Raw genomic sequence first — 26,469 nt, forward strand, 5'->3', positions numbered from 1 at the left:
TCTGAGACACAAGTTAAAGAGTATCGCTATAATCACTGTTCATTTGAGTCCTAGAGCTCCTAGCTTCATGTTTGTTTTCTAATTTTGGCTTCCAGAGAACAACATGTAAAGTCTTGCAAATGTGTTTCATCATCTCTCTTCACTCTGTGGTATCCTTCCCATGGATACCCTGAGTGCTTTGGGTCTTCAGAGAGCTGTGAACTGCTCACAATGCTACATAGAATGAGGTAGTGTACTTCCTTTCTTCTAAAACCAGCATCTCAGAATACATGGTCAGTCATCATGTCACTGCCTATGCAATCAATCACAGTAAACTCACCCATGATAATCTGTAGCAGAAGCAACTGACTATTCAGGTGAGGATATAGAACCTCTGTCTCATGGACTGAAACATGGACTTCCAGTTGCCACTCTAATTGGCTGCTCTTTGTTTTCATTGCCTCTCATGCTTTGTCCTGGTTTGGTTCTCAGCACCTATCTTGAGCCTCCTTTACCTAAGGAATAATTTGTACACATTTTCTGGCTCAATTGTGACACTCCATTTCAATGAGATTTTGGTTAATTTTATGTGTCAATTCGAGGGGCCATGCATTGTTGCTATTGTACAGTCAGGAAGTTTAATCTTTTTTATGACCCCATGGACAGTAGCTCACCAGGCTCCTCTGTAGCCCGCCAGGCTCCTCTGGGATTTCCCAGACAAGACTCTGGAGTGGGTTGCCATTTCCCTCTCTCAGGGATCTTTCCACCCCAGGGGTCGAACCTGTGTCTCCTGAATTGGCAGGTGGATTCTTTAACACTAAGCCAACAGGGAAACCCAGGGCCTGGTTTCCCTAGGGTTGCCTGGTTGCCTAGGGTTTGCTACCATGCAATCTATTTAGGGCTGAAAGATAATGGAAAGTCAGAGGAAGGAGCAGTCCTCTTCCCCTTTCCTGCTTTGCTGATTGAGATTGAATGTCTTATCTCATCTTCTCCTGCCCTCGTACTGAGATTTGTGGCATCAGTTCCACTGGTTCTCAGGCCTTAGAGCTCTGGATTACATCACCACTTTCCTGTGTCTCCAGCTTGCAGAGAGCAGCTATGGGCCTTCATTGCCTCCACTATCTTTTGAGGTAATTCCTCATAATAAATCTTCATATATATATATGCACATATCTGTACATCTTCTATATCTATATGTTCTATTGGTTCTGTTTCTCTAGAGAGCCTTTGCTAGTATACCCCTCACTCCCCAGATCAAATGCAAAAATTTATCCTGTTTCCCACCTAACTTAAAGAAATTGTTTGGCTGAGTCCATTCCCTTACAACATTTATCATCAAGGGGCTCAGAGAATTTGAGAACATTATGCTACTCAAATGAGACAGTTCCAAGTACAAGTATACTGCTTCACTATATAGCTATTCAATCAAATTTTACCTCAAGGCATTGCTATATGCAAGATCAAGGACTTTATAATTGAATAGGCGATTCAGACATGCAAACCTATAAAGAAAGAGAATGTTAAAGACGCTTTGATAGATGAAAGTGGGTCATGTATGGGGAGTCATTTTCAGTTTGGAAGGTGAAAAAAGCCTTAAAGAGATGATACTTGAGTTAATCCTAGGGGTCATGGTAGAAAAGGGTATTTCAAACAGGAGACACTGACAATAGCAGGGTTAAGTGATATGGTGGCTCACCAGGGGAGTAGTAAGTAGTTCAACATGGATGGATGATCAGAACCTTGTGGGCATGGAAGTCAGAGACAGTCTTTAGTGCCAGAGAGAATTCTGCACTTTAGCAATGATCCCTGAATTGATGTTTGTGAGACAGTTACCTATGGAACTTTTAAAACTCAGCTCAGTGGCAGTTCTATCCAAAAGCCACTGAGTTTGAACTCCTAGATGTGAGATGTGACTGGGTTTACATTTTGTAAATGCTTTTCCAACTAGAAATTACAAAAATTGTCCCTGTCCTTTATAAGCAGGGAGCTAAAGGTGTTTCCTAGAATCCCTTGTAGTTAGGCAGACCCTGAAACAGAATTTAGGCCAAGGGCATGGGCTTCTGAGGTGGCTCAAGTGGTAAAGAATTCGCCTGCCAATGCAGGAGATGCAGGCAGAAGGTGTGGGTTTGATCCCTAAGTCAGCAAGATCCCCCGGAGGAGGAATTGGCAACCCCCTGCAGTACTGTTGGCTGGGAAATCCCATGGATGGAGGAGCCTGGTGGGTTATAGTCTACAGGGTCACAAAGAGTTGGACACAACAGAGTGACTGAGCACACACACGTGCTGAAAGTGATGTAGGGCACTTCTAGGTCTGTTCCTAAAACTTACTGTGAGATTTTCCTCACCTTCTCTCTTTTCTCACCAGACACTATTTTAAATACACAGAAAACTCTAGAGTCAAGGAACCATTGTTGGAATATGTCTGGATCCCCATATGGCTGGATGGAAGGCCACCCAGCGGACACCTGATTCAGTTGCAACACGAGCAAGAAATGAAATCCTGTTATGTGTAGGCATGGGGAATTTGCAGTTGTGCACAATAACATTAAAAACTACTACTGAGCAATAAGTGGTCACTGAAAAGGTGAAGTAATATGACCAGATTTAGGAAAATTGTTTCATTAATGTGTGGAAATGGATTACACTGGATAAAGGCGAGCATTGGGAAGAACGCTGCAGCTATCCTGAGGAGAGATGATGAGATCTCTGTGTGGCAGTCAGTGATAATGACAGACAGTAGGAGACAAGACCTGTGAGACACGAAGTAAATGCAATCTATTCCCACTGGAGACCATTTGGATATGTAAATGGCAGAATCTGCCGGCTTTCTGGCATATTTGAAACTCTAAATATTGCTCATAAAATTCAGGAACATTATAATTTGTTCAAAGATAGTTTTATAGTAATTTCATCACTGTCAAATTGGAATAGTAATTGTTAGAGTTGTCTTTCTCGATTTGGCCATTGCTTTTTCTCCTATCTTACACATTTTGTTTCATTCAAGAGTGATCTTTAAGTACAAATCTTTTCTCATGTTGGTTAGATCGAAGTCAACTGAACTATCCAGATAAAATAATGTATTCAAGGCAAATGTCTCTAAGCTGAATGGAAAACCACAATCCTGTTTTTAAATATCATTCTTTGAAGCACCATGGCTTGGCTGAAGCGGCGCCTTAATGCCATGGGCTATGCAGTTGGGCTTTTTCTGAAAGGCAAGGCTGGAGCAACACCCTGATTCAGAAATGGCTACCTTGACTGCTTGCTAATACAGTTGGAGGATGCTGAAGGGCAGGGGCTCAGGTGTGTGCGTGTTGGCTCTTGTCTAAATGTGAGGACACAAGCCCTTTCACTTCAGGATTTATGAAAGGTGGTGGATTACTGGCATGATGAGAAAATCCTGATAGGAGAAGCTAGTAAAGTGATCATAAAAGGAAGGAAATAATTGAAGAACTCTAGAGCAGAGGAAACCTTGAGGAATAAGTTTGGCTCAGCAGCTCCAAGGGATTATGGTCATTGATTTCAGACAATTTAGCCACTTGCTCCAAACTAAGGAATCTGAACTTCCGTTAAAAGTGAAAAGGGATTACATTGCAGTTTGCAGAGTTCAAAACCACTACAGAGAGACAGAAAACTGGGAACAAACAGGCTAACCACATTCAATGCTGTCTGGAGCTGCTGATGAAGGCAAGCCCCGTAGCTCCCTTGAAAGATGAGCACTGGAGGGACCTGAACCTCAGGCCTGGGACATTACCTCCCACCTGCACGGATTGTTGCTGTTCACAGGATGTGTTCACATGTAGTCTAAGCTTATTCTTTTCAAAAACTCTGTGAGCTATTCCCATTTTATGGATGAGAAACTAAAGTTCAGAGTGTTCAAGTGTCATATTTTCAAGATCAGTGCTTGCAATACAGCTTGCTCACCTTTTTAAAGACTTTAAATGATAAATTATGGATGATTACTTCAAAATATGGTTGTTTCCAGAGTCCATGTTCAAATTATGCTTTCTAAAACTGGCCAATCACTAAGCATTTTTTATAGTTTAAATATTCATAACTACATATTATTACTCTGGCATCTGCCCGAGGGTTCATTTAAAATATGCAGAGGTCCATTCTTTCCTTTCCCACCAGGAAAGGAAACCGTGCAAGAAACCAGTTCCAATGTTGGAGATTGTATTAGGACAAACCTGTGTTGTGGTTCTATAAATGTAGCTTAAATCAGAACACCTGGCAATGAATGCCATTTATAATTCAAATTTACCTGTTTCAATCATATGATTTAACTTGCAAATTGCTTCCAGACAGCTGTTTGAAATTATTTAATCTAGATTCTTGAGAGATAAGAATTGCTAGAAAGCACGCATCTTATGGTGCTACCACTGCTTCTCAGGTCATCCTCACCAAAGATCCTGTTTAAAAGATACTCTAGTTTAGATGGATCTTTATGAAGGATTGTAATGGAAAATAATGGGGCTTTGGATTCAGGCAAATTTGGGTTCTAATCTTAACTCTGTATTTGCTAGCTTTATTATCTTGGCCCAGTTAATAAACCTCTCTGAACCTATTTCATCATCTATGAGATTAAATTAGGGCTTCCCAGGTGGTTCAGTGGTAAAGAATCCACCTGCCAAAGTAGGAGATGCAGCTTCAATCCCTGGGTTGGGAAGATCCCCTAGAGGAGGAAGTGGCAACTCACCACAGTATTCTTGACTGGAGAATCCCATGGACAGAGAAGCCTGGAGGGCTACAGTCTATGGAGTCCATACTTATTCTTAATGGTTAATGGGAGGATTAAATGGGATAATTTGTTTGCACATAGAAAATAATCAAAATGATATAATATTGATATGAAGAATGAACAAAGATGTAGATAGAACAAAATATTTAAGATGAGGAACATCTATAAATTTGTTTTATTACTGTAGTTCTCAACTGTAAATTATAGTGGTCCTTCTCAATCATGCAGGTTAAGCCCTTAAAAAACCTAGTAGTAAAATTACGTGGTGTTAAAAAACTTGAAACCTTATGAAAAATTATGTTAGAAGACAGAGCTTAGAAATAAGCCTATGAAATATATTAGATGTGTTTCATAGTCTCTGAAGTAACTGATACTTCACACTCAGAATCAGTGGTATTTTACATGTGTTAAAATAGTAATAATCCTATCTAACTTTTTTTAGTGTTTCTCACTAAATTTTTAGTGTTTGTCACTAAAAATTTTCAGAATGTCTATCCCAAAGGATCTGCAAGATATTTTTGTTCACAAGATGTCAGCTTTTATATGCTAATAATACACTACAGACGTTGCCCTCATGTCTGATCTCTCATCATGGAAGCTGCAGCCTTTCAACTGTTACATGTTGATTTCGTCCTTCTATTCTCATGTTGCCCCCTCCACCAACACCTATGTCTGTAGTTTGTTTCCAAGGTCTCATACCCCCACTTTTGGGTCTCACCACACTCCCTGGGGCAGATGCGGCATCATTTGAGTGTAAGGATGCTTAGGAAACCATCCAACCTTTTGCATCACCCCCTCAGTTGTATTCAACATCTTTTTGAGTCTCCTGCCTAACAGGCAGGAGTACTGCCCTCATGATAACTTCATGTTGAAGTTCCTTTGACAACAGCCACCCTCCAGTCCCTGAAGTTTCAAGGCGCATTTGCACTAAAACTGCCATTTTTCGTTTCCAAGACTTCCTTGCTGTGTTTCCAGCCACGCTCTACCATCTGCCTAACCTTCTCTTTCTGTTATAAATATCCATGTCATTTTCCAATTATCTTCAACAAGAATGACTTGTAAGCCACAAATGCTACATCTCAACTTCTCTAATTGTTTGATTATACTACAGCCTGGTCCAGCCTGAACGGTAGCAAGCCAAATACGCCTGACCTTGGGTCTCTTATCTATGTTTGTTCTCGTTAATCACAACCGCATGTACACAAACATGTTTAAAAATAAAAATAGGGATAAAGAAGAAAAGTGCCAGTTTATCTGTTGCAAAACTAATTCAATTGCTCTCTCCTTCCTAAGGGCAGAGGGGTTAATAGATTATAGAGTTTGGTTCTGCAGAACAAAGCTAGGGGAAATCAGGCCAGATAAAGTGAAAGTGAAGTCGCTCAGTCGTGGCCGACTCTTTGGCTTCTACCGTTCAGGCTGGACCAGGCTGTACTATAATTGAACGGACTCTGTGGGAGAGGCAGAGGGTGGGAAGATTTGGGAGAATGGCATTGAAGCATGTATAATATCATGTATGAAACGAGTTGCCAGTCCAGGTTCGATGCATGATACTGGATGCTTGGGGCTGGTGCACTGGGATGACCCAGAGGGATGGTATGGGGAGGGAGGATGGAGGAGGGTTCAGGATGGGGAACACATGTATACCTGTGGTGGATTCATTTCGATATTTGGCAAAACTAACACAATATTGTAAAGTTTAAAAATAAAATACAATTCAAAAAAATAAAATGTAAAAAAAAAAATAAAGTCAAAAAAAAAAAAAGAAGTTGAGATGTAGCATTTGTGGCTTACAAGTCACTCTTGTTGAAGATAATTGGAAAATGACATGGATATTTATAACAGAAAGAGAAGGTTAGGCAGATGGAAGAGCATGGATGGAGTTTGGTTCTGCAGAACAAAGCTGGGGGAAATCAGGCCAGATAGCATAGAAAGTCACATCTCCACCTGAGAGAGAAAAGTCAATAAAAGCACAATACCCAGATTGGGGTTGCATACCCGAGAATGGGAGAAGGCAATGGCACCCCACTCAAGTACTCTTGCCTGGAAAATCCCATGGACAGAGGGGCCTGGTTGGCTGCAGTCCATGGGGTTGCGAAGAGTTGGACATGACTGACTTCACTTTCACTTTTCACTTTCATGCATTAGAGAAGGAAATGGCACCCACTCCAGTGTTCTTGCCTGGAGAATCCCAGGGTCAGAGGAGCCTGGTAGGCTGCTGTCTATGGGGTTGCACAGAGTTGGACATGACTGAAGTGACTTAGCAGCAGCAGCACCCGAGAATGAGGGCTTCTCTGGGGGCTCAGAGGTAAATAATCTGCCTGCCAGTGCAGGAGATGTGGGTTTGATCTCTGGGTTGGGATGCATCCCCTGGAGAAGGAAATAGCTACCCACACCAGTATTCTTGACTGGGAAATCCCATGGACAGAGGAGACTGGCAGGCTACAGTCCATGGGGTCGCAAAGAGTTGGAAACAACTTAGTGACTGAACAACAACAATAACCCAAGAGTGAAGTGTCAGTTTGCAGTGAGGACAAGTAAGTGGTAAGAAATGGTAGGGTGCTGAGATTTTGGCTGAGTGTCAGGTAATACAGTTGGCATCATAAACTATCTTCCCCAGTCGCTCAACAGTAAAGAACTCGCTTGCAAAGCAGGATACACAGGAGATGTGGGTTCAGTTCTTGGATTGGCAAGATCCCCTAGAGGAGGGCAAGGAAACCCACTCCAGTGTTCTTGCCTGGAGAATCCACATGGACAGAGGAGCCTGATGGGCTATAGTCAATAGGGTTGCAAAGAGTCAGACATGACTGAAGAGACTTAGCGTGAATGCATGGGACTCATAAGACAGCCAAAGAGTATAACAGAATTGCTCATAGAGCGCAGTCATGAGATATGACAGTGCTATCGACTCTTACTTTCAGATATGAGTGTCTGTGTTAAACAACTTTCTGTTGTCTTGTCAGCAGGTAGTGCTACTGGACACTACATGTGAAATCTGATGCTATAAAGGTGACAGGGGATTTTGTGTCTGAGGACTCAGAATAAATGAAGGAGAAATAATTCTTAACATTTCTAATAGGATTCACTGATGATCTTAGATGTGCAAGAAGATAAGTGAACACAATAAGGAGCCACCATGGGGAGATGAGATAAATGACTGTGGTTATATGATTTAAATGGGTATGTGATGATAAGATTTATGTCCAGGAATAGATTATAAGGCATAAATTCAAGTGTTTATTTAATTTTCCATTTAAACTGCTAATGAAGTACTCTATGATATAGGATACTAAAATCATGTCAAATTAGTACAATTTCTACACTGCACAGAAGGAAATACTATAATTACTGAACAGTAGAAATATAATTGTTTATAGTCCTTAAGCATCACAGCAATTAAGTCATCACATTTGTTATGCTTTCTTTAGAATTTTGGTTAGTAATTTTTAATCCTCGTCTTTTAACTCTCCATTTCCTGAATTTACTACACATTTTTTAAGTGTCCTTGATAGTCCAAAAGTTTTGGTATTCATAAAGCTCTGTGGAGTCATAACCCAGTGACATAGAAGTCCAGATCTGAGACTAAGCATGACTGGGTGCGATTTTGACTTTGATTTTATTTCATTTCCTGATCTTTAGTTGGGATAGGTGCAAATGGAATGTACAATACAACAAAAGAGGTAGCAGAAGGAGGGAGACCCATGTGCCGGTGAAAAGGTCAAGAGTGGTCGATACAACTGAATACTGGAAGCCTTTGAAGGCTTGAATCTTGTTTGACCATCAAAATGGCATCCTTGGAAATTATTCCATTTGATACTAAAATTCATGGAAACTTTAAAGACATATTTTCGTATCAGCTGATATCCAGTTTCCCCAGGAAACCCCCTACATCACCTGAGCATAGTGCTCCAAGGCTGATGGATTGCTTTATCTCTTATCTTATCTCTGCTGACGAGATTCCTTCATGAAGTCCTTCTTCTGTAAGAGCCATGTAAAGATCCTCAATATTTTAATAAGGACTACATACAGATAATAACACCCACTTTCTAAATCAATTCCTTCTTCATTCTACAAGACAATGACTTTCAGAAAAAAATAAAAATATAGTCTTAAGTGGCATTATCTACTTGTCCCAGAGCCAAAAGTTGAATGCCCCATGCTATGGAGATTTGGTAATGGCCAATGTCCCCACATATCAGGGATAATGTGGGAAGTTCCTTTGCACAGAAGGGGCAATGGGTTACCATGGTGAGCTTGATCTCTGCAATTTTAGTGTCAGAGATATTTATGTTCCTAAGTACCCCATGCATGCTATTAAAGGTAAAAGAAACAGCAGGGGCATGGTTCCAATTGCTGAGCAAACAATGGTAGAAAGATGTTTATTAAAGCTGACTCTCAAGTGACAGATAAATGCATAGTTCTCTTATGCATGCTAATTTCAACATGCAGCAAGCTTAAAAGCAGATAGATCAAAACAAGAGAGGTTTTAAAAAATCATAAAGACAAAATAGAGCTATGTTGGTATGTGACAAGAAAATAATTCTGCCTTAAAAGTGAATCTTCCTCAATCCCCTCAAGAAACATGTAACCACAATTTATGGAACAAAATTAAAACCAAGTTGGGATTGTCCCATTTCTTAGCTTGCCTGGCTTTGAGTTAAAAAAAAAGGAGGGGGGGGGGGTGCTGTTGTTAAATTAAGATACAATTGATCCTTCTATTATAAACAAAAAACTAGATCACATAATTATTGATGTATAATTCTGATTTATTAATGTGCAATGTTTAGTTCTTAAAAAAAAAGGAAAACAACACAAACACACACACACAAAACAAGCCAATAAACAGACTTTTTCATGTGCATCTTCTTTTCTACCTCACAAAGTTCCATGGCATGATTTTTAGAGGTGTTCCCTTGCTCAGGGTTGGCATATGTTTTTCAATTTTCACTGTCCAGAGCCATATTTACAGAAAGATGTACAAATATTGTAGATGGTAGCCTGCACAACCCTCACATGATTAAAACTTCAGTTCCTTGGTTTTCTAGGGCTTTGTGTAAATGCCAATACACTTCAGAGTTTACCTAACTGTGCCTCTCAACCTTTGGTCCCAAAGGTGAAGGGCAGGATTTTTAATCAGGTAGCAATTTATCTGTAATTAGGAAAACATAATTACGTATTATCATCTAATTGCAATTACTGGTTGGAGAAAGTCACATTTCACAAGTAGTGACCCATGCTGGATTAGTGTTCTCCTATTACTGAATTCTGCATCTGTATTTGTATTTGGCAGGAAGCCAATAAAAATTCAAAGGTAATCACTATGCTTCTCTGCAGTCCAGCTGTCAAAGTCACCAACTCCATTGCTGAATAAGAAAGCGAGACATACTTTCTGAACCACATCTTGGCTATATCTGTTTCCTGCTCAGACATCAAGTGGAGATCAAAATAACTGTATACAAAAAAAAAAAAAAAAAAAAAAAACCCATGTGAAGTAGGTTAGAGAACTGTTCCACGCTTCATTTCTGGTACAGTTAAAAAGTTTAATGTCTCAAGGCACCACTATGGTTGAACATTGGATACGCGGGTAACCAGCTAATCTAGTAGGCTGTAAAGTCAGTAAATAGCTTGTGCAACTGTGAAAAGCAATCTCTAGAGAACTGTTAGATATACTGTAGGCACAGGTATCTTAATAATACAAATAGAAAACAATGAGTCCTAGAAAAAGCATGTTGAGCACCGTTGTGGCATCATTTGTATTTCTTTACCTAACGCTATGTAAACCTCACATTTACGAAAGGAAAGACTAACTTCTGAAAGTTACACTCAAGGTTGCTCTTTGTGCTTTCCCCAAAAGTGGATCTAGTTCGTCGGTGTACTTTTAGAAGTCGTTGGATCTCCGTCACCCTCAGTGGTGCTGGTTGATTCATTCAAGTGCGAGCTCAAGTTCTCCGATGTTAGGTGGGAAGACTTGTAGACGATCTCATTGAAGTCAGACCTGATGCACACCAAGGCGGGGTCATTCAGTGGGTCTTCCACCGAGGCCTGGGTGTTTTCTCTTGTGATTCCCATGTCTTTGCTGTGTTCCGAGGGGGATTTTCTTCTCATGCGAGTGTAAGTTTTGTCTTGATTCTCCATGCCTTGCTCATTTTTCAAAAACCGTCCAAAGAACCAAATGAAGAATCCAAACCACACAAAAGCTATTAAACTTGGAACAAAAGCCAGACACTTGACATCAAGGCTTGCCCCTATGAACCTGCTGTGGAGGAACATGTCTCCCTCAACATAGGTTTTATTAGTCCGAGGGTTGGTGTGGTTGGACCGCCATTCCCAGGATAGCTTGGTTCTGTTCAAATCCTTTAGACTCTCTGAGTCTTTGACTGTATATATCTTCTGTCCTGGGCCAATATACTGTCCATATTCATGAGGCTTATAAAATATCTGATTCTTCCACATATTAAGATCCAAAATCAAGACGAGAAAGATAATTCCATAGTTAAACCATTTACCTGCATTAAAAAAGAAATACTGTGTATTAGTCAAAGACTGATAAAACTGCAATAGGGGTTTTCTCCTATAAAATGGAGATAATGGTATTATAGCATGAACTGTTAATGTTTTAGACCTGTTAACAATTTTTTGAGGGTACTATACTGCCATTAAGTCAGTTGGCAAAGGAATTTACTAAATGGATGTTAAGCATGTGAAAATGTAACTCTTGATCCCAGAGCCAGTAATTTATGGTATTTATACTAACTAGACAAAGTCTCCTGGCTTTTAAGGCACCACCACTATACTCTAATTGGGTTTCATGTAGGTTATTCTCCAGAACATTTCAATTAAGGTTTAAAAACAAGTTCTAATAAAATTCTTAGAAAAGTCCAACATATGACTGAATATCTCTTATGGTTTTATAATTATGTCTGGGAAAGAAATAAATCGTCTTGCAACGTAAGCACAACAGTGCATCAATTGAATTCACATTGCTGTTTGTTGGTGACCTGTCGATTAAACTATTAGTCGATGTGGTTCAGATCAATAATCCTTGAGCATTCATTTCAAGACTTTAAAAACATCAAATTCTCATTGAACAGAATCCATTCATCAGACATATAAATATAACCAAAGCTTTAGAAGATATGATTTGGAGAGACTATAATCACTATGACTTCTTTGTAGGATTTAAAAGTCCTATATAAATAAGATATTATTTAGAGACATATTATCTAGTGAAATCTTTGCATCTTTAAATGGAAATAATGTGGAAAAACTTTGAAGGGATACTATATTCCATTATAATTTTTATTATAATTCGTTACAAATTTTACAGTATGAAGTGTTAGCTTAGTAACACTTCATAGTTTTGCTATAGCAAATAATGTGATATATTTACAGATTCTAAAAGCTTTAGTTATTATATATAATGTCAAAATTATTTTGTATTTAAAAATAATGATATTGAACATTATTAAGTTACTGCCTCACATGACAGCTAGGATCTTGGGAAAATGTCTTAAACTAAAACTGGTAAACACGTATTTTGTAATACATACTTCAATAGAACACATAGCTTAAATATGACCTTGGGTAAGGAAAGGAGGTTAGGAAAATATTTTATCATCATTACACATTTTCAAGCTCCTATAATGTGCAAATATGAGGGCTTTCCCAAATCCTTGTCTGGATTCCAAAACCTACTAGCTACATTAACTTGAGTTAGTTCCTTAAATTCTCCAAACTCCAATTTCTTTACAAGCATAAAATAACAGTACTTATTAAAGCGGTTAACATTTCATGAGATTATTATATACTAAGCACAATGTTTGCTATATAAATAGAACTCAGTAATTGTCACTAATATTATCATCAAAGCCTTGCCTAAGTCATGATAATGTCTTCATTTGCATGGAAAGGTACAACTTCTCTATGAAGAGAATTTATTTAAACCACAGGAAGGGAAATTATAACTGCCTGTCCTAAAATCATTCAACTATACAGGGTTTATAATATTTGTAATGAAAATTCTTGCCTGAATGATTAGTTTGGCACACCCAAACTATAAATTAAAGTGGGGACGCTGGAAACATCTCCAGATATGAAAAGATGCTTATAACACCTCGTACTGTTAAGTTCAAGCCAGTCCTGCCCTCTTGTATCTTCAAAATGAAAACAGAATCAACCCTAAAATAAATCAAGAAAGCTCAAGCCAGAGAAATTCCACCAAATTCAAAGGCAGGCATCATTGCCAGATATTTATTGTATTCATAATAGACTCTGTGGAGGATACCTAAGTAGATCCTGAGGGCATATATCACTGCCTTCAAGGAAGGAACTTACCATCTTACGGGAAAAACAGAACAGAGACATCAACAGATAAATAATAATAACAAGAGGCCACATCTAAGAGGTGCCGAAGGAGTGATACAAACCATAAAGCTGAAGACATTGAGAAAATGGACTAAAAACTGAGTGCTAATTCTGCAGAAAGGATTTTGAAGGAAGTAGCAATTCATGTGGTCAAGAAAGAAAAGGAGGACAGGGAACAGTTTGGAAAATGTTATATTTCTTTTAGTATATGTTTTTATTATGCTGCAGATAGAATAATGTACAGAAAAAGATCAGCTAATGTGGAAGAGAAGGGGCAGAGAGAAGGGAAAGAATGGAGACTATCGTAGGAAAAGAAGGCACAGCAGAATGAGAGACAGGTGATATGAAAAGTTCAGGGATTCTCATTCAGTATCATAGAGGCACTAAGTTTGTAGCTTTCGTGATTGAAGCAGTTAGGAGAGGGGTTTGGGGTCCTTCTCTGTTGTAGGAGATCCATACTTATTCTCCTTTTGTAAACGACATGGGTTATGAAGCTATGGGGAGGGGAAGAGGTCCTTGAACTTATAGGACTGACCATCAACTTTTTGACTCACAAAGTGAAAAAAGTGAAAGTACTAATTTCTCAGTCATGCCTGAATCTTTCCAACCCTTTGGATTGTAGCTCAACAGGCTCCTCTGTCCATGGAATTCTCCTGGCAAGAATACTGGAGGAGGTATTCCCTTCTTGGGGGATCTTCCTGACCAAGGGAGCAAACCCAGGTCTCCTACACTGCAGGTAAATTCTTTACCATCTGAGCTCACAAAGTCTCCTTGGAAAAACCCTGTTTAGATCACATTTATCAACTCATGAACAGAGCAGTCTCCCATATGGGGTTTCTGTTTCTAGGGTAATGATGTCAGAAATTGAACATAAGCAGCACCACAGAATCAGAAAGGAAAAGGAGGAATGCTCATGGAGCATAGAGAAGGGTGCTTTTCTGGTGGCTAGAAGATGCTCAGTGAATAACAGTAAAAGGAAAAAATAAATAAAATCAGGGGAAAAAAGTGGTAGTGAATTTACAGTGATCAAACTGAAGGAACCCTGCAGATAGAAAGAGCTTTTTTTCATACTTTCAAATTATTTTCTCTACCCAAGTTGAATGGTGCTGGGTCAGCCTGACCACTAAACATTCACATTAAAAAATCATGTTATGTCACTTCTCAAGTGACCTGGTGTCCATATATTAAGACAAGAGAAAAAAAAAAAAAAAGAGAGAGAGAGAGAAAAAAAAAAAAGACAAGAGGAAGGAGACACCAGTTAAAAATGTGTTGCCTGACATGGATACCATTACTCTGCTCTAACACATCTTTACTGATTTGTGAGAGGGGAATCATAGTGACAAAAACTGCAGCCTGGACATCAGCAGATGGAGATCAAATACTCAGTACAATTTGGGTAATGTGTTTAACCTCTCCAGATCTCAACGATTTTAGTTTCAAATTGAGTTAACAGAAATAGATGCCTTCCAGTTCTATGATTCTGTCCTCTTCCCCCAAGCCCTTCTATTTGTTAACCATGTAAATTCAATTTTTTGTGCTGTGAAATGCAGAATACCATCAGTGTTGTTGTTCAGTTACTCAGTTATGTCCAGCTCTTTGTGACCCCATGTACTGTGGCATGCCAGGCTTCCCTGTCCTTCACTATTTCCCTAAGTTTGCTCAAATTCATGTCCATTGAGTCAGTGATGCCACCCAACCCCTCCTCTGTCATCCCCTTCTCCTCCTGCCCTCAATCTTTCCAGCATCAGGGTATTTTCCAATGAATCAACTCTTCACATCAGGTGGCAAAAATACTGGAGCTTCAGCTTCAACATCAGTCTTCCAATGAATATTCAAGGTGGATTTCCTTTAGGATTGACTGGTTGGATCTCTTTACTGTCCAAGGGACTCTCAAGAGTCTTCTCCAGTACCATAGTTCAAAAGCATCAATTCTTCGGTGCTCAGCCTTCTTTATGGACATGACTACTGGAAAAACCATAGCTTCAATTATCTGGACCTTTGTTGGCAAAGTGATGTCTCTGCTTTTTAAAATGCTGTCTAGGTTGGTCATAGCTTTTCTTCCAAGGAGCAAGTGTCTTTTAATTTCATGGCTGCAGTCACCATCTGCAGTGATTTTGGAGCCCAAGAAAATAAAATCTCTCACTGTTGCCATTGTTTCCCCATCTATTTGCCATGAAGTGATGGGACTGGATACCATGATCTTAGTTTTTTGAATGCTGAGTTTTAAGCCAGCTTTCTCACTCTCTTCTTTCACCTTCATCAAGAGGCTCTTTAGTTCCTCTTCACTTTCTGCCATTGCTGCTGCTGCTAAGTCACTTCAGTCGTGTCCGACTCTGTGCGACCCCATAGACGGCAGTGCACCAGGCTCCCCCATCCCTGGGATTCTCCAGGCAAGAACACTGGAGTGGGTTGCCATTTCCTTCTCCACTGCATGAAAGTGAAAAGTGAAAGTGAAGTTATTCAGTCATATCCGACTCTTAGCGACTCCATGGACTGCAGCCTACCAGGCTCCTCCATCCATGGGATTTTCCAGGCAAGAGTACTGGAGTGGGGTGCCATTGCCTTCTCCATTTCTGCCATTAGGGTGGTGTTATCTGCATATCTGAGGTTATTGATATTTCTCCTGGAAATCTTGATTACAAGCTTCATCTAGCCCAGCATTTCGCATGATGTACTCTGCATAGAAGTTAAATAAGCAGGGTATAGTATACAGCCTTGACATACTCCTTTCCCAATTTTGAACCCGTCTCTTGTTCCATGTCCGGTTTTAACTTTTACTTCTTGACCTGCATACAGGTTACTCAGACACTCATCAAACCACCTCAAAGGATCATCATGATTGTCAACTAAAAAACACAGTCACAACCTGAAAGTAGAGAGCTGTTTTATTTGGAGGGAAGGTTTAAGACTCCAAATCTGGGAAGTAGTTCTGAGAAAACTGCTCAAAGGAGGCAGGAGGGGAAGTCAGGAAGTTTGCAATAAAGGGAGCAGGCAGTTTGAACCTCAAAGATCATGTGTCAAGTTAAGGAATTTAGCATTGTATGTACAGGAAGATATAAGCCTCTGGGCTCACTGCGTTCACTCCTTTCATATGCACTTCAGCTGTCTGGGGCCAATCTTGTTTCCTTGTTCACCTTGCTTCTTGCATTCCCCCAGCCCCTAAGCAATCTCTGTGGGGGTGGCAGCATCTGCTGGATCTCAGTTTTGGGAGTCCTCATTCACATTTGGAGGCCAGATATCGGTGATGATTGTGACATTTCTTGTTTATTAATATGGCAGGAGATATTTTCATTTCACAGGATATAATGAAAAGTTGTGGACCTGCGAGGTGATGCTAATGGTAATGAACCTGCCTACCAATTCAAGAGATGTAAGAGACGCCAGTTCAAACCCTGGATCAGGAAGATCCCCTGGAGGAGGGCATGGAAACCCACTCCAGTATTTTTGCCTGGAGAAGCCCATGGACAGAGGAGCCTGGTAGGCTACAGTCCATTGGGTCACACAGGGTTGGACACAACTGAAGCGACTTAGCATGCATGCAAGCACCATGAGAAGGGGTGTTTGAGAGTTCTCTGAAATATACTGTTTGCCCAAAATGTAGGGTAGTATTATTTCTACAATTTCTTCTTTCTGCTTCTTCAATCCAGTTAATATACAATCTAAATAGAGAGAAGAGCATGTTAATGGTTTCTAACAAAGATATATTCTCAATGTTTCAGTTTGGATAAAACAGAATGAATTACTGAGCAGTGACATTAATAGGTAGATATCACTGGACCAATTGGGCTCCATGCTGTCTCAGGTGGTAAAGAATCTACCTGCAATGTGGAAGGCATGGGTTCAATCCATGGGTAGGAAGATCCCCTGGAGGAGGAAATGGCAACCCACTACAGTATTCTTGCCTGGAGAATTCAATGGACAGAGGGGCCTGGCGGGCTACAGTCAGACAGGATTAAGTGACTAACACTTTTACTTTCACTGAACTAATTACCCAAGAGGCCCCAGTGTGAATCTAAATGTGAAAATGCATTGTGAATCAGCATATTTAACATGTTAAAAATCCCTAGCAATTGATAATTTGCCTACAGCTTGCAGTAGTATTAGTCCAGAGAAACGCACACAAAATGTGAAGCTAAATAACAGGGTACAGATTCTCCCCATACCCCCACTCCATTTCCACAGCCGAGAGACCACGTGGGGGTGGGGAAGTGTGGAGGGGAGAGCATTAGATGAGGCAGGATTCCTATTGATTTATTTCCTTTTCTGCTTCTGTGAAGGCAGCCTCGCCCTTCCCCCACTGCTGTAGTTGCTCAGTTGAAAATGCAACTGCTGAAAATAGAGAAGAAACGGCTCTTCTTACTTTTTGCATCCTGCCCACCTGACATAACTCCTGCTCCATTTATCCATCGGTACAGAGGAAGGATGTCCATCTTTCTCTAGAGTCCTTTTTTCCATTTTCCGACACACTGTTTTGTTACCTTCATAATACTCTCTCCTCTTTAAAAAATTACTTTAATGAGATGCAGCAAACTAGAAAGCAAAATTAAGTGGGACAACTCAACTTAGTGTACTTGTCTATGAAGTGAAGGAGTTGAGTTATATAACCCTTAAGATTTCTTCCTAGTCCTAAAAGTCTCCTTGATGAGTCTATGAAATAAACACCGCCTAAACCTTAATGTTTTATGATGGAGTGGAAATCTCACCATTAGAGCAAAAAAGATGCAATATACATTTTTCAGATGGAGAAAGCTTTCCTTAAAAAAAAGGATTGTATATTCTCAGAAATGCTGTTTACTATAAAAAATAATTTGAGTCTCTGAAATGACTAACATGAAAAGGTGTAAGACACAGAAAAAGAAGAAGACTAACAGTGCTTCTATTGCCATTTTTTCATGTGTGTTGTTGTGAATGTACAGTCAACCGACCATAACAAGAGGTTTGGTATTTTGGCATTAATTGTATGAGAGTTTTTGCATTTCCCCCTGTTGTTTCAACTACACAGCATAATGTAAATCAGCAAGGAGGAAGGGTAAGAACCCATACATTATTTCTATTTATCTCCTTCTCGAAATACCTCACTGTCTCCTTTAATGAGAAATCCCTGCATGGTGTTGTGGGATTGCCTCTTTCCTGTGTTGTGTGCTTGTAATGAATCTTACTGATTGGCAAAAATGATATTATGATGGTAATTTTATCATCTTACTTTGTGGGAGCTTAGAGAATCCTGGGCTAGTTGATTTTAAAAGAATTCTTCATTAAATATCAGCCGCATTTTAGCATAGGAAATGACAAGAGTTTGGGGAAAAGTGTTATTTCTTTCAACTAAGGAAAAATACTATATGTGCTGATATTTCCACCTATAATGAACCTTTCATAATTCAAATATGCAATTATAATATTTAAAAAAAATCTTTTACTCAGTAGGGTTGCCAGTTAGTGTTGAGGTTGAGCTGTGCTGTTAGCACCTCTATAGCAAGTGGGGTCACCATTTGGGCGGACTCTATGCCCAGTGGTCATGCTCTACAAAGTCACCAGCATCCATTATGTGATCACAGGAAACCCTGACCTTGAAGAAGATGAAGTTTGTATAATTAAATAAATAACAGTGTGCTGTAATAGTTTCCTGGCCACGTTCAATATCCTCTCATTCCAGACCTGATCAGTGTAAACAGGGCACTCTGAGTTAGTGGCTCTTTAAGCACTGGCCCCACCCACCCCCACACCCCCCTTGCAACCAAGTAATTTAAGAATATCCAGAAACCACATTAAATGCTTGGGTCATGAGGAGACGGTTGAGCCAATTGAAGATACTTACTAAAAAGTTTATGAACTAATAAGAACTGAGTTAGTAAATTATCTCAAGACTTAAAAGCAAATGAATATAGCTTCTCAAAATGCCTCTCTTGTCATTGTTACTTTCTTAAGTAGGAGACTACTCCTTTAGGACATAATCCAATATGATGAATAGAGGTAGAAACTTGTGATGATGAAAAGCACAAGAAAAGGATGTGAAGTTGTACTGAGTTCAATTACCATCACACTCTTTCTTGAGACTGGGAACTGTGCTATGCTCATTTCTGTATTCCCTAGATCCTCGTTTAGTTTTAGACACATGTTAAATCAGAAAGTGTCCATTAATCAATAAGTAAAGTCTGAAATACTATGTCCAGAAAAATTTCAAGGAATGAAGTTCTAGACTTTCAAATCAAATGCTGTTGTCACAATGATCTGGTGAATTCTAAGATACTGCTAAAATCAGATAAAGTCTGGAAAATTGGGAAAAACAAACTATTTATGTCTCAAAGAATATGACTAGTGATATATTTCAAGTCTTTCTTCTGGCTATAAAGAGAAATATCTGAAAAGCATTTGAGTTTTACTATAAAAACCCTCATCTATGCATAAATAAACCCAGGACACCTCATTCTGGACAGAACAGACCAGCTTAGGGGCAGCAAGGGCTGACAGGCTATGGGCAGAGCAACCATGGCCTTGAAGAAGATGAGTTTGGGACAAATAAAAGGAATTGCTGCTTTAGGTAGAAGTAAACAGTTAATGCTAGAGCTTCACAAATGTGTTGGAAATGGAAATTGCTGCAGGAAAGGTTCAGAAAAATTCATAACTAAGAGAATAGCAAGAGATCCTTGTATGCTTTGGATAAATTCATGATCATTGGGGACTGTCATGGTGAAGAAGATGCATTGCATTTCCCTATAACAAGTCCCTTGCTAATTTTGCCAGACAGAATATTCTGCTGGATGCACCACTGGCCTGCCCTTGCCAGCACTTTCCATGATCTGATTGACACAGGAGAGCTCCTTAAAAAACAATCCTTGGGAACGCATTTGCCAAAAATCATGCACCTATGGAAATAAAACGAAGGACATTATTTTCATGCATTCTTTTCCACAGTTTCGCCATTGTGAAGCACCTGTGCCCTCGCTCTGCTCAGGAAACTGAAATAGAACACCGACCTAGGGAGGCTTGTTCACTGCTACATTTTCCATTTTTGCCGAAAGGTTCCCATGGGCATCGTCATGCCAGTAGTGTGAATTCTCTCCTCACAGATGCACAGGCCCTCCTTCTGGCCTTTCCCCCAACCCTCTCCTAATTTACTCAGATGATGGCCACCAATGGGACACTTCTTTTGTCTGACTGGGATGACAGATGGCAGAGCTTCCAACGGGATCCGCATTAATAGGACTTGGGGAGCTTCAGAGTCTGAATTGAGAGGCCATTCCTCTCTGGCCTCCAGAGACTTAGTACATCATATTTTGAATCCATCTTTGCACTCATCTTATAGGTAAAAGGGAAGATGGCGAAAGAGATAATTATACGGTTGTATTTAGCATTTACTTTTAGGAGAATGAACAGTGGACTTGAGCTAAAAGCACCAGTGTGACCAAATCACTAACCATTTATCCCCTTTATTACTGAAGTCAAAATTCCCAGAAAAAAATATTTTAACACACTCTTGGAAAAGAGATGATTTATTTTTATAAGCTGTAGCTCAGCTTATAAAATGAAAGCTCATACATACTGCAGCAAACCATCTGTCGGGGGGATCCAGATGAGCTAAACAGATGCAACAATTCAAGTTATTTCTGACATGCATAAATAAAACTAGCTAGGAATCAGGATTAAAAAATACTCAAATCCTAAAGGCTTTTAAAATGTCAGTGGGAACTCATTAGTGTCAGATAACCCTCTACATATAGAGCATTTCATTGGGAGAGAGATTTTTTTTTTTTTTTTTTCACTTCTAGCTTTGTCTTTCTCGAGGACTCAGAACATAACTGCTATTTACGTAACAGGAAAGAACTCAGAATAGTTGATAAATAATCAGAGAGCTCTCTCTCAGGCTACTTAGTATTTTTTGAATTATAGGGAAAGCAGATTCTGAATGGATAAAAGGAAAAGCTTTAGGTAAAAACAGTGAGAACTTACTGAGTGCTTGCTTCACGGCAGGCAATGCTTTAAGTACCTTGTACATATTAATTAATTTCACCCTCACTGCAATCCTATGGGATAAGTATCATCACTGTCCCCATTTAACAGATGAAAATACTGAACCTCTAAGAGGTTAAAGAGCTTGACAAGGGCCCTGCCACCAGTTAGTAGCAGGGCTGGAATCTACACACCAAATCTTTACATTCCATTGCCTCAGCATGCACAGAACATCTTTTCCAGATCACAGAGAAATGATAATTGAGACCATCAAGCCATCCTTGACCCTGGAAGAATCCCAGCCATCCCTGTCTAGGCTCTTCTGGTGCAGAACAAACACAGAGAAAGCATTAGACAGAGCTGTCTGACAGTCTGTAGGATCCTTTTCTAGCCCTGTCTCCAGCTTCTTCTGGACCTTTCTCCAGTCATGCTCTGCTTTGGGACCTCCTCTGATCTGGCCCCAGCTCTGAACTTTCTAACTCCTCTCAGATATGCCTTTCTTACTGACTACCCCATTTAAAAATTTTATTTATTTATTTGGCTGCATCAGGGCTTAGTTGGGGCATGCAGGATCTTCGTTGTGTCTGGCAGGATCTTTCGTTGGCCCCTCACAGAGTCTCTAGTTGTGGTACATGGGATATGGAGCTCATAGGCTCAGTAGTTGTGGCACATGGGCTGAGTTGCACTCCATGTGGGATCCTAGTTCTCCCACCAGGGATCAAACCCAGATCCTCTGCATTGCAAGGCAGATTCTTAACCACTGGACCACCAAGGATGTCCCTACCCCATTTCTATTGAATGTGTATTCTGCCCCTTGGGTTTTGTTTGATAAGGCTTATAGAAAGTACATGAATGCTGAGATGAGAGGAACTCTGATTACAGGAAATGTTTCTCAGTAGCTGTATTTTTCAAAGTATGATCCTCTGGCTACCTGCATAGGCATCACTGGTGGTGCTCCAGAGAATGGCGGATTCTGGGCTCCACCTCATACCTGAGGCATCTGACTCTGGGTGTGTGGCTGATGGATCATTTACACAAGCTCTCCAGGTGATTCCCATACAAACTAAAGTTTCAGAACTATTGACAGAGCGTGTTTCATGCTTAATGATCCCAGGGGTGATTCTATATTTACTGACCAGGAAAGCATTAAGGTCTACCTACAAAAAGAAGCAGAACTTGGAGGAAACTATCAAGCTAGCATTTGTGATTCTCTTGGAAGTTTGTGGGCTACTAACTATTGAGCATGTTAAAATACAACACAGTGCACTATGTTTTAGAGATTTTACCTGGGTTTGCCCAGAAACAACTATTTTACAATATCAAGTAAAGTCAAAGGCCTTTCAGGGCAGATGGGTGGTACTGCAGAATGGCTTCAGCAACCTCTTCAGTCAATTCACAGAACAAAGAGAACAACAAAGACAAAACAAAATGGGGGAACGTTCTGATTTTCTTCAGTTTCCCTGGGTTGAGAAGATCCCCTGGAGGAGGACAAGGCAACTCACTCCACTATTCCAGCCTGGAGAATTCCATGGACAGAGGAGCCTGGTGAGCTACAGTCCATAGGGTCACAAAGAGTCAGACCCAACTGAAGTGACTTGGCACACACACATGCGTTCTTAAGTAAAACATGCTGAATTATGTAAGCTTTGGGCACCACAAAACCTGCCCCTACCCCTGTCTATAAATGACAGCATATATGACAAAGCTACATATAAGAGCCCTGAATTAAATATTTTTAACAGTTTTATTTTCCTTTCCGGCCAATGGACTCTCTGAGCCTCCCTCCCCACCTCTCCTCTCCTTTTTTTAAACTTGATGTTCTGCACTCAAATAGGATATTTTTGAAAAGCCTTCTGATAGTCAGAGACAATATTAGTGCCATGATGGTCTGAGACAAGAGCTGATAGTAAGAACAGATGGTTCTGGCAAAAGCCCACCCAAAGGGATATGATGATACCACGTGTGTGATAGCTGTTTTAGAAGTCTGAGAGGGCAGTGTGCTGCAGAGATTAAGTGGGGACTCTGAAACCACACTATGTGACCTGAACTCAAATTGATTGATTTACCCAGCAAATTTAATAGATGGGCCTCATTCATTTTGAATAGGAAAAGAAACCTGCTGTATCTTCCCTATTCATGAGCTCATTCTCCAATTTAGGAAGGTCGCCTCATGCTCAAAGCAAAAAACAGCCTTCAAGTTGGGAAGCAAAGGTTTTTTTGCAGCACTCAGATGTTCACGTTCTCTGCGCTCAGGCTATTTTTATTCAGCAGCACAGACGGTTGTGTAAGCACAGATTTCTTTGGCAGTTTTTATTATAGCAGGTGTAGGATCCTAGGCCATTGTCCTTAAAACACACACGTTCACTACCCGCATTTGAACAGCTTGAGAACTAATGCCATTCTTTATTTGATTATGTAGCTTACTGATTCTTGATAAAAAAAAAAGAATTATAAAACATAACTCCAAGAAGACTTGTTTAGATGAGAATGACTGAGATGTCATGAAAGAATATTATAATAAATCATATTCAAGCCATTTCAAGAGCAGGACACATTTGAAAATGGAATAATCTAAGCATCCACAAGAGAATGACTTGAGGCAAACATGGAACCTTGCCACAGCAGTTTAAGTTTCACTCAATCAGATGAGAAGTGGCCTGAACTCCCTAAAGGCACGTGGTCTGACTGGAGCTGTAGGATACCATTGTTTTAATCTCAGCAGCAAATGAAGAAGAAAGCACAAAGAGTATTCATGTTAAAAAAATACACTGAGCTGTATGTTGTGAAAAAGAAACCCACCTAATGAGCAAAACCTAGGCAGAGTGGCCTATGGAGTGTGGCAGAGACAGCTAGTGATATTCCTAGGCTAGAATACAAGACCTGATACCACATGGCTACTCAATGGCAGAGCATGTCTCTCTGTTCTCCTTGACTCTGTGTGGGGCTATCTCACTAGGTACTCCTCATGGAATGTGAGTGGAGGTGACATGTTCTATTTCCAGGCCAGGTGGCTAAGAAACAGACAAATTCTCTCAGTCATTTCCCCCATTCTCTTTATTCCCATTTGCCCTCTGGATGCTGAAGCTGAAATTGTTAAAGCACCAGGAACTTAAGTCCAGACTGATGGTCCAGAGCCCCCCACTGATCCGGAACCACCTTGCACTGCTAAGTGAGTAAAACTAAACTATATTGCCAGATGCTTCTAAACTGTTACCATTTTCATTTTTAAAGCAGCCAGCATGACTCTAACCAGGAGACAATCAAATCATGTTCGAAATTTTACCTGTTATGTGAATATGATATTCCTCCTTGAAGATCTTCTGGAAGAAAGGAATCTTGAACTGCATATGAGGAGTATGCAAACCAGGAAGATTTACATCAACGTCTCCCATGAAATGTGGAAATTCCCAGTCCTGTCAGAGAAAACCAACATGACAACATATCTGTGATTTGTTTCATTCCTAAGCAGCAAAACACCAAAAATTGACTTTTTATAAGCACTTATTTTAAAATCATTTAAATGCAGCCAGCTGTTGGGTGTATCTGTTTTGTTCTGTGATGGTTGTTTTATGTACATTAGGTAGCAGTATGCAATCAAAATCAAAATTAAGTCATAACTTATATCCTCAGATTTTCTCTTTAATGTGATAATAAGAAACCAATGCAGAATTGATGTGCATTAATATATTTTTCTTTCTTTCATTATGGAGATCTGATCTTAAATTTTTATAGGAAGGAAGTGATCCATATTTTATAAATATGGGGTAATTTAGTTATTTTTTGTCCCACTATTTTTTAAAAATAAGAAATTTATACCAGCATATTTTCTGTAAGAAGACAAAGAGGATCTAATTCATTTAACCAAGTTCCTCAATTCACATCAAGGGAGTTTTATTAATCATCTGTGCTAGCAACTATATGGAATGGAAAAATGCCAAAATCTTCTGTCCTGTTCTCTTGCAATCTAGCATCAATTTGAACCAAATGATGGAGGGCCTGACATGCTAGCCTGAGAGATGCACAGTGAATTAATCCCAAAACTGTCATTAGCTATTTCCTTGTTGTCAAGGCAAAATCATGTGGGATGACCCTCCTTCTCACAAGGAAGGGAAAAAGATGCAAATGAGGATATTTTTAGGTGACTCATCTACTCTTGGTTTTTGGATAGAAGCACCAAATTAAAGTTCATAACTAGCATGTGAAGAAGAAATACACTAAATAATGAAGAAACCTTTAAGCTGAATCCATGTTTTTATTTCCAGTAATAAAATTATCCCTAAATTAACAAACAGTTCTATATTTAGTGAATATTTTCTAAAGAACTTGGAGATGAAAAAATAATAAACAAAATATTACTTAAAATTTTTAATCCACTATTTTGACATAAAAAGTTAAATTTTTCTGAGATTTCTCTGTATGAAGCTAACAGAGGTGTGCTGATAATAGTGTGCATGAACATTTCAGGAGTTTCCATAGCCATTCCACTTCCCTCTTTGCAGAAAATTCTGATTAAGGGAGAAGAAACCTTAAAGGAAAGAAGAATATGTGAGTGGTGGTAATCAGGAAAGTTTTCAATGTTTATTAATTTTTGATCTATGGATAACTTTAAGCCAGTTATAAGAAAGAAATACATAAGTATAAAAATAAAATGATGCAATATCATCCCTTACTACTGGTACGTATGCCAGTATCTTGTTGGTCTTGCCTTTCCTGGTTTTTCAGAAATCAGCAGCAAATAGACATGTAATTTTGGAAATTCAGAAAACCCAAAGCACTGATGCTGGATGAATTTGGAATATTTTGATCTAAAATATTAGTAGAAAATGGATTGGAATAATACTTGTGAACTATTGCATTTTAATAAAGTGCACTTTTTTTCATTGATATCATCTTGCTCTATGTTACTCAGAAGACACTTGCAAAGAATTAAAATTGAATTTAGTCCTTAGCTAAAATATAACTGACATCTGCCATAAAAAATTATGCTTGGCAATGATAACCAGAGAATCTTTCACTAATCCAGGATAAGAAACATAAAGCATTATCAATAGAGCAATTCCCTTTCTTACTTCTTGGTTTAAGGAAGAATTTTAAGATTAACAGATACACACTACACTGTATATAAAATAGTCATACAATAAGGACCTACTGTATGTATAGCACAGGGAACTATATATAATTCCTTGTTAATGGAAAAAATCTGAAAAGAATCACTGAATCACTTTGCTGTATACCTTAAACTGACACAACATCGTAAATCAATTACACTTCAATTAAAAAAGAAAAGGGAGTGAATACTTCTTGGTAGTAATTGGGCAAGTGTACTTAGTGTACTTTCTTTTGAAAAGATATTCTTGGACTGTTATTGTTTAGCTCTTCATTTCATGAAATCAAAGCTTTCTACTGGGTATGAAATTGATTTTAGTTTGAAAGTAATCTCTAGT

The 26,469-nt window shown here is 39.4% G+C and overlaps 1 protein-coding gene across 16 annotated transcripts in view; it reads right to left on the reverse strand.

The window, feature by feature from the left end:
- TMEM117 (transmembrane protein 117) overlaps positions 1–26,469 on the reverse strand; it is a 675,006-nt gene that overhangs the window by 60,145 nt on the left and 588,392 nt on the right. For 15 of the 16 annotated variants that reach the window (XM_086399818.1, XM_086399822.1, XM_086399820.1 and 12 more), the window contains 2 exons: positions 24,309–24,438; positions 9,460–11,220 (listed from right to left, as the gene is read on the reverse strand). In XM_086399818.1, coding sequence (XP_086255944.1) covers positions 10,574–11,220; positions 24,309–24,438 — 777 coding nt within the window. In that variant the 3' untranslated portion in view covers positions 9,460–10,573. Of the gene's footprint in view, positions 1–9,459; positions 11,221–24,308; positions 24,439–26,469 lie in introns of those variants that run through there. The other variant, XM_086399828.1, reaches the window with a different exon arrangement.

Source organism: Bos grunniens, chromosome 5 (genome assembly GCF_055505025.1).
Source record: "Bos grunniens cultivar Pamir isolate PY7600 chromosome 5, Bosgru_T2T1.0, whole genome shotgun sequence".
NCBI lineage: Eukaryota > Metazoa > Chordata > Mammalia > Artiodactyla > Bovidae > Bos > Bos grunniens.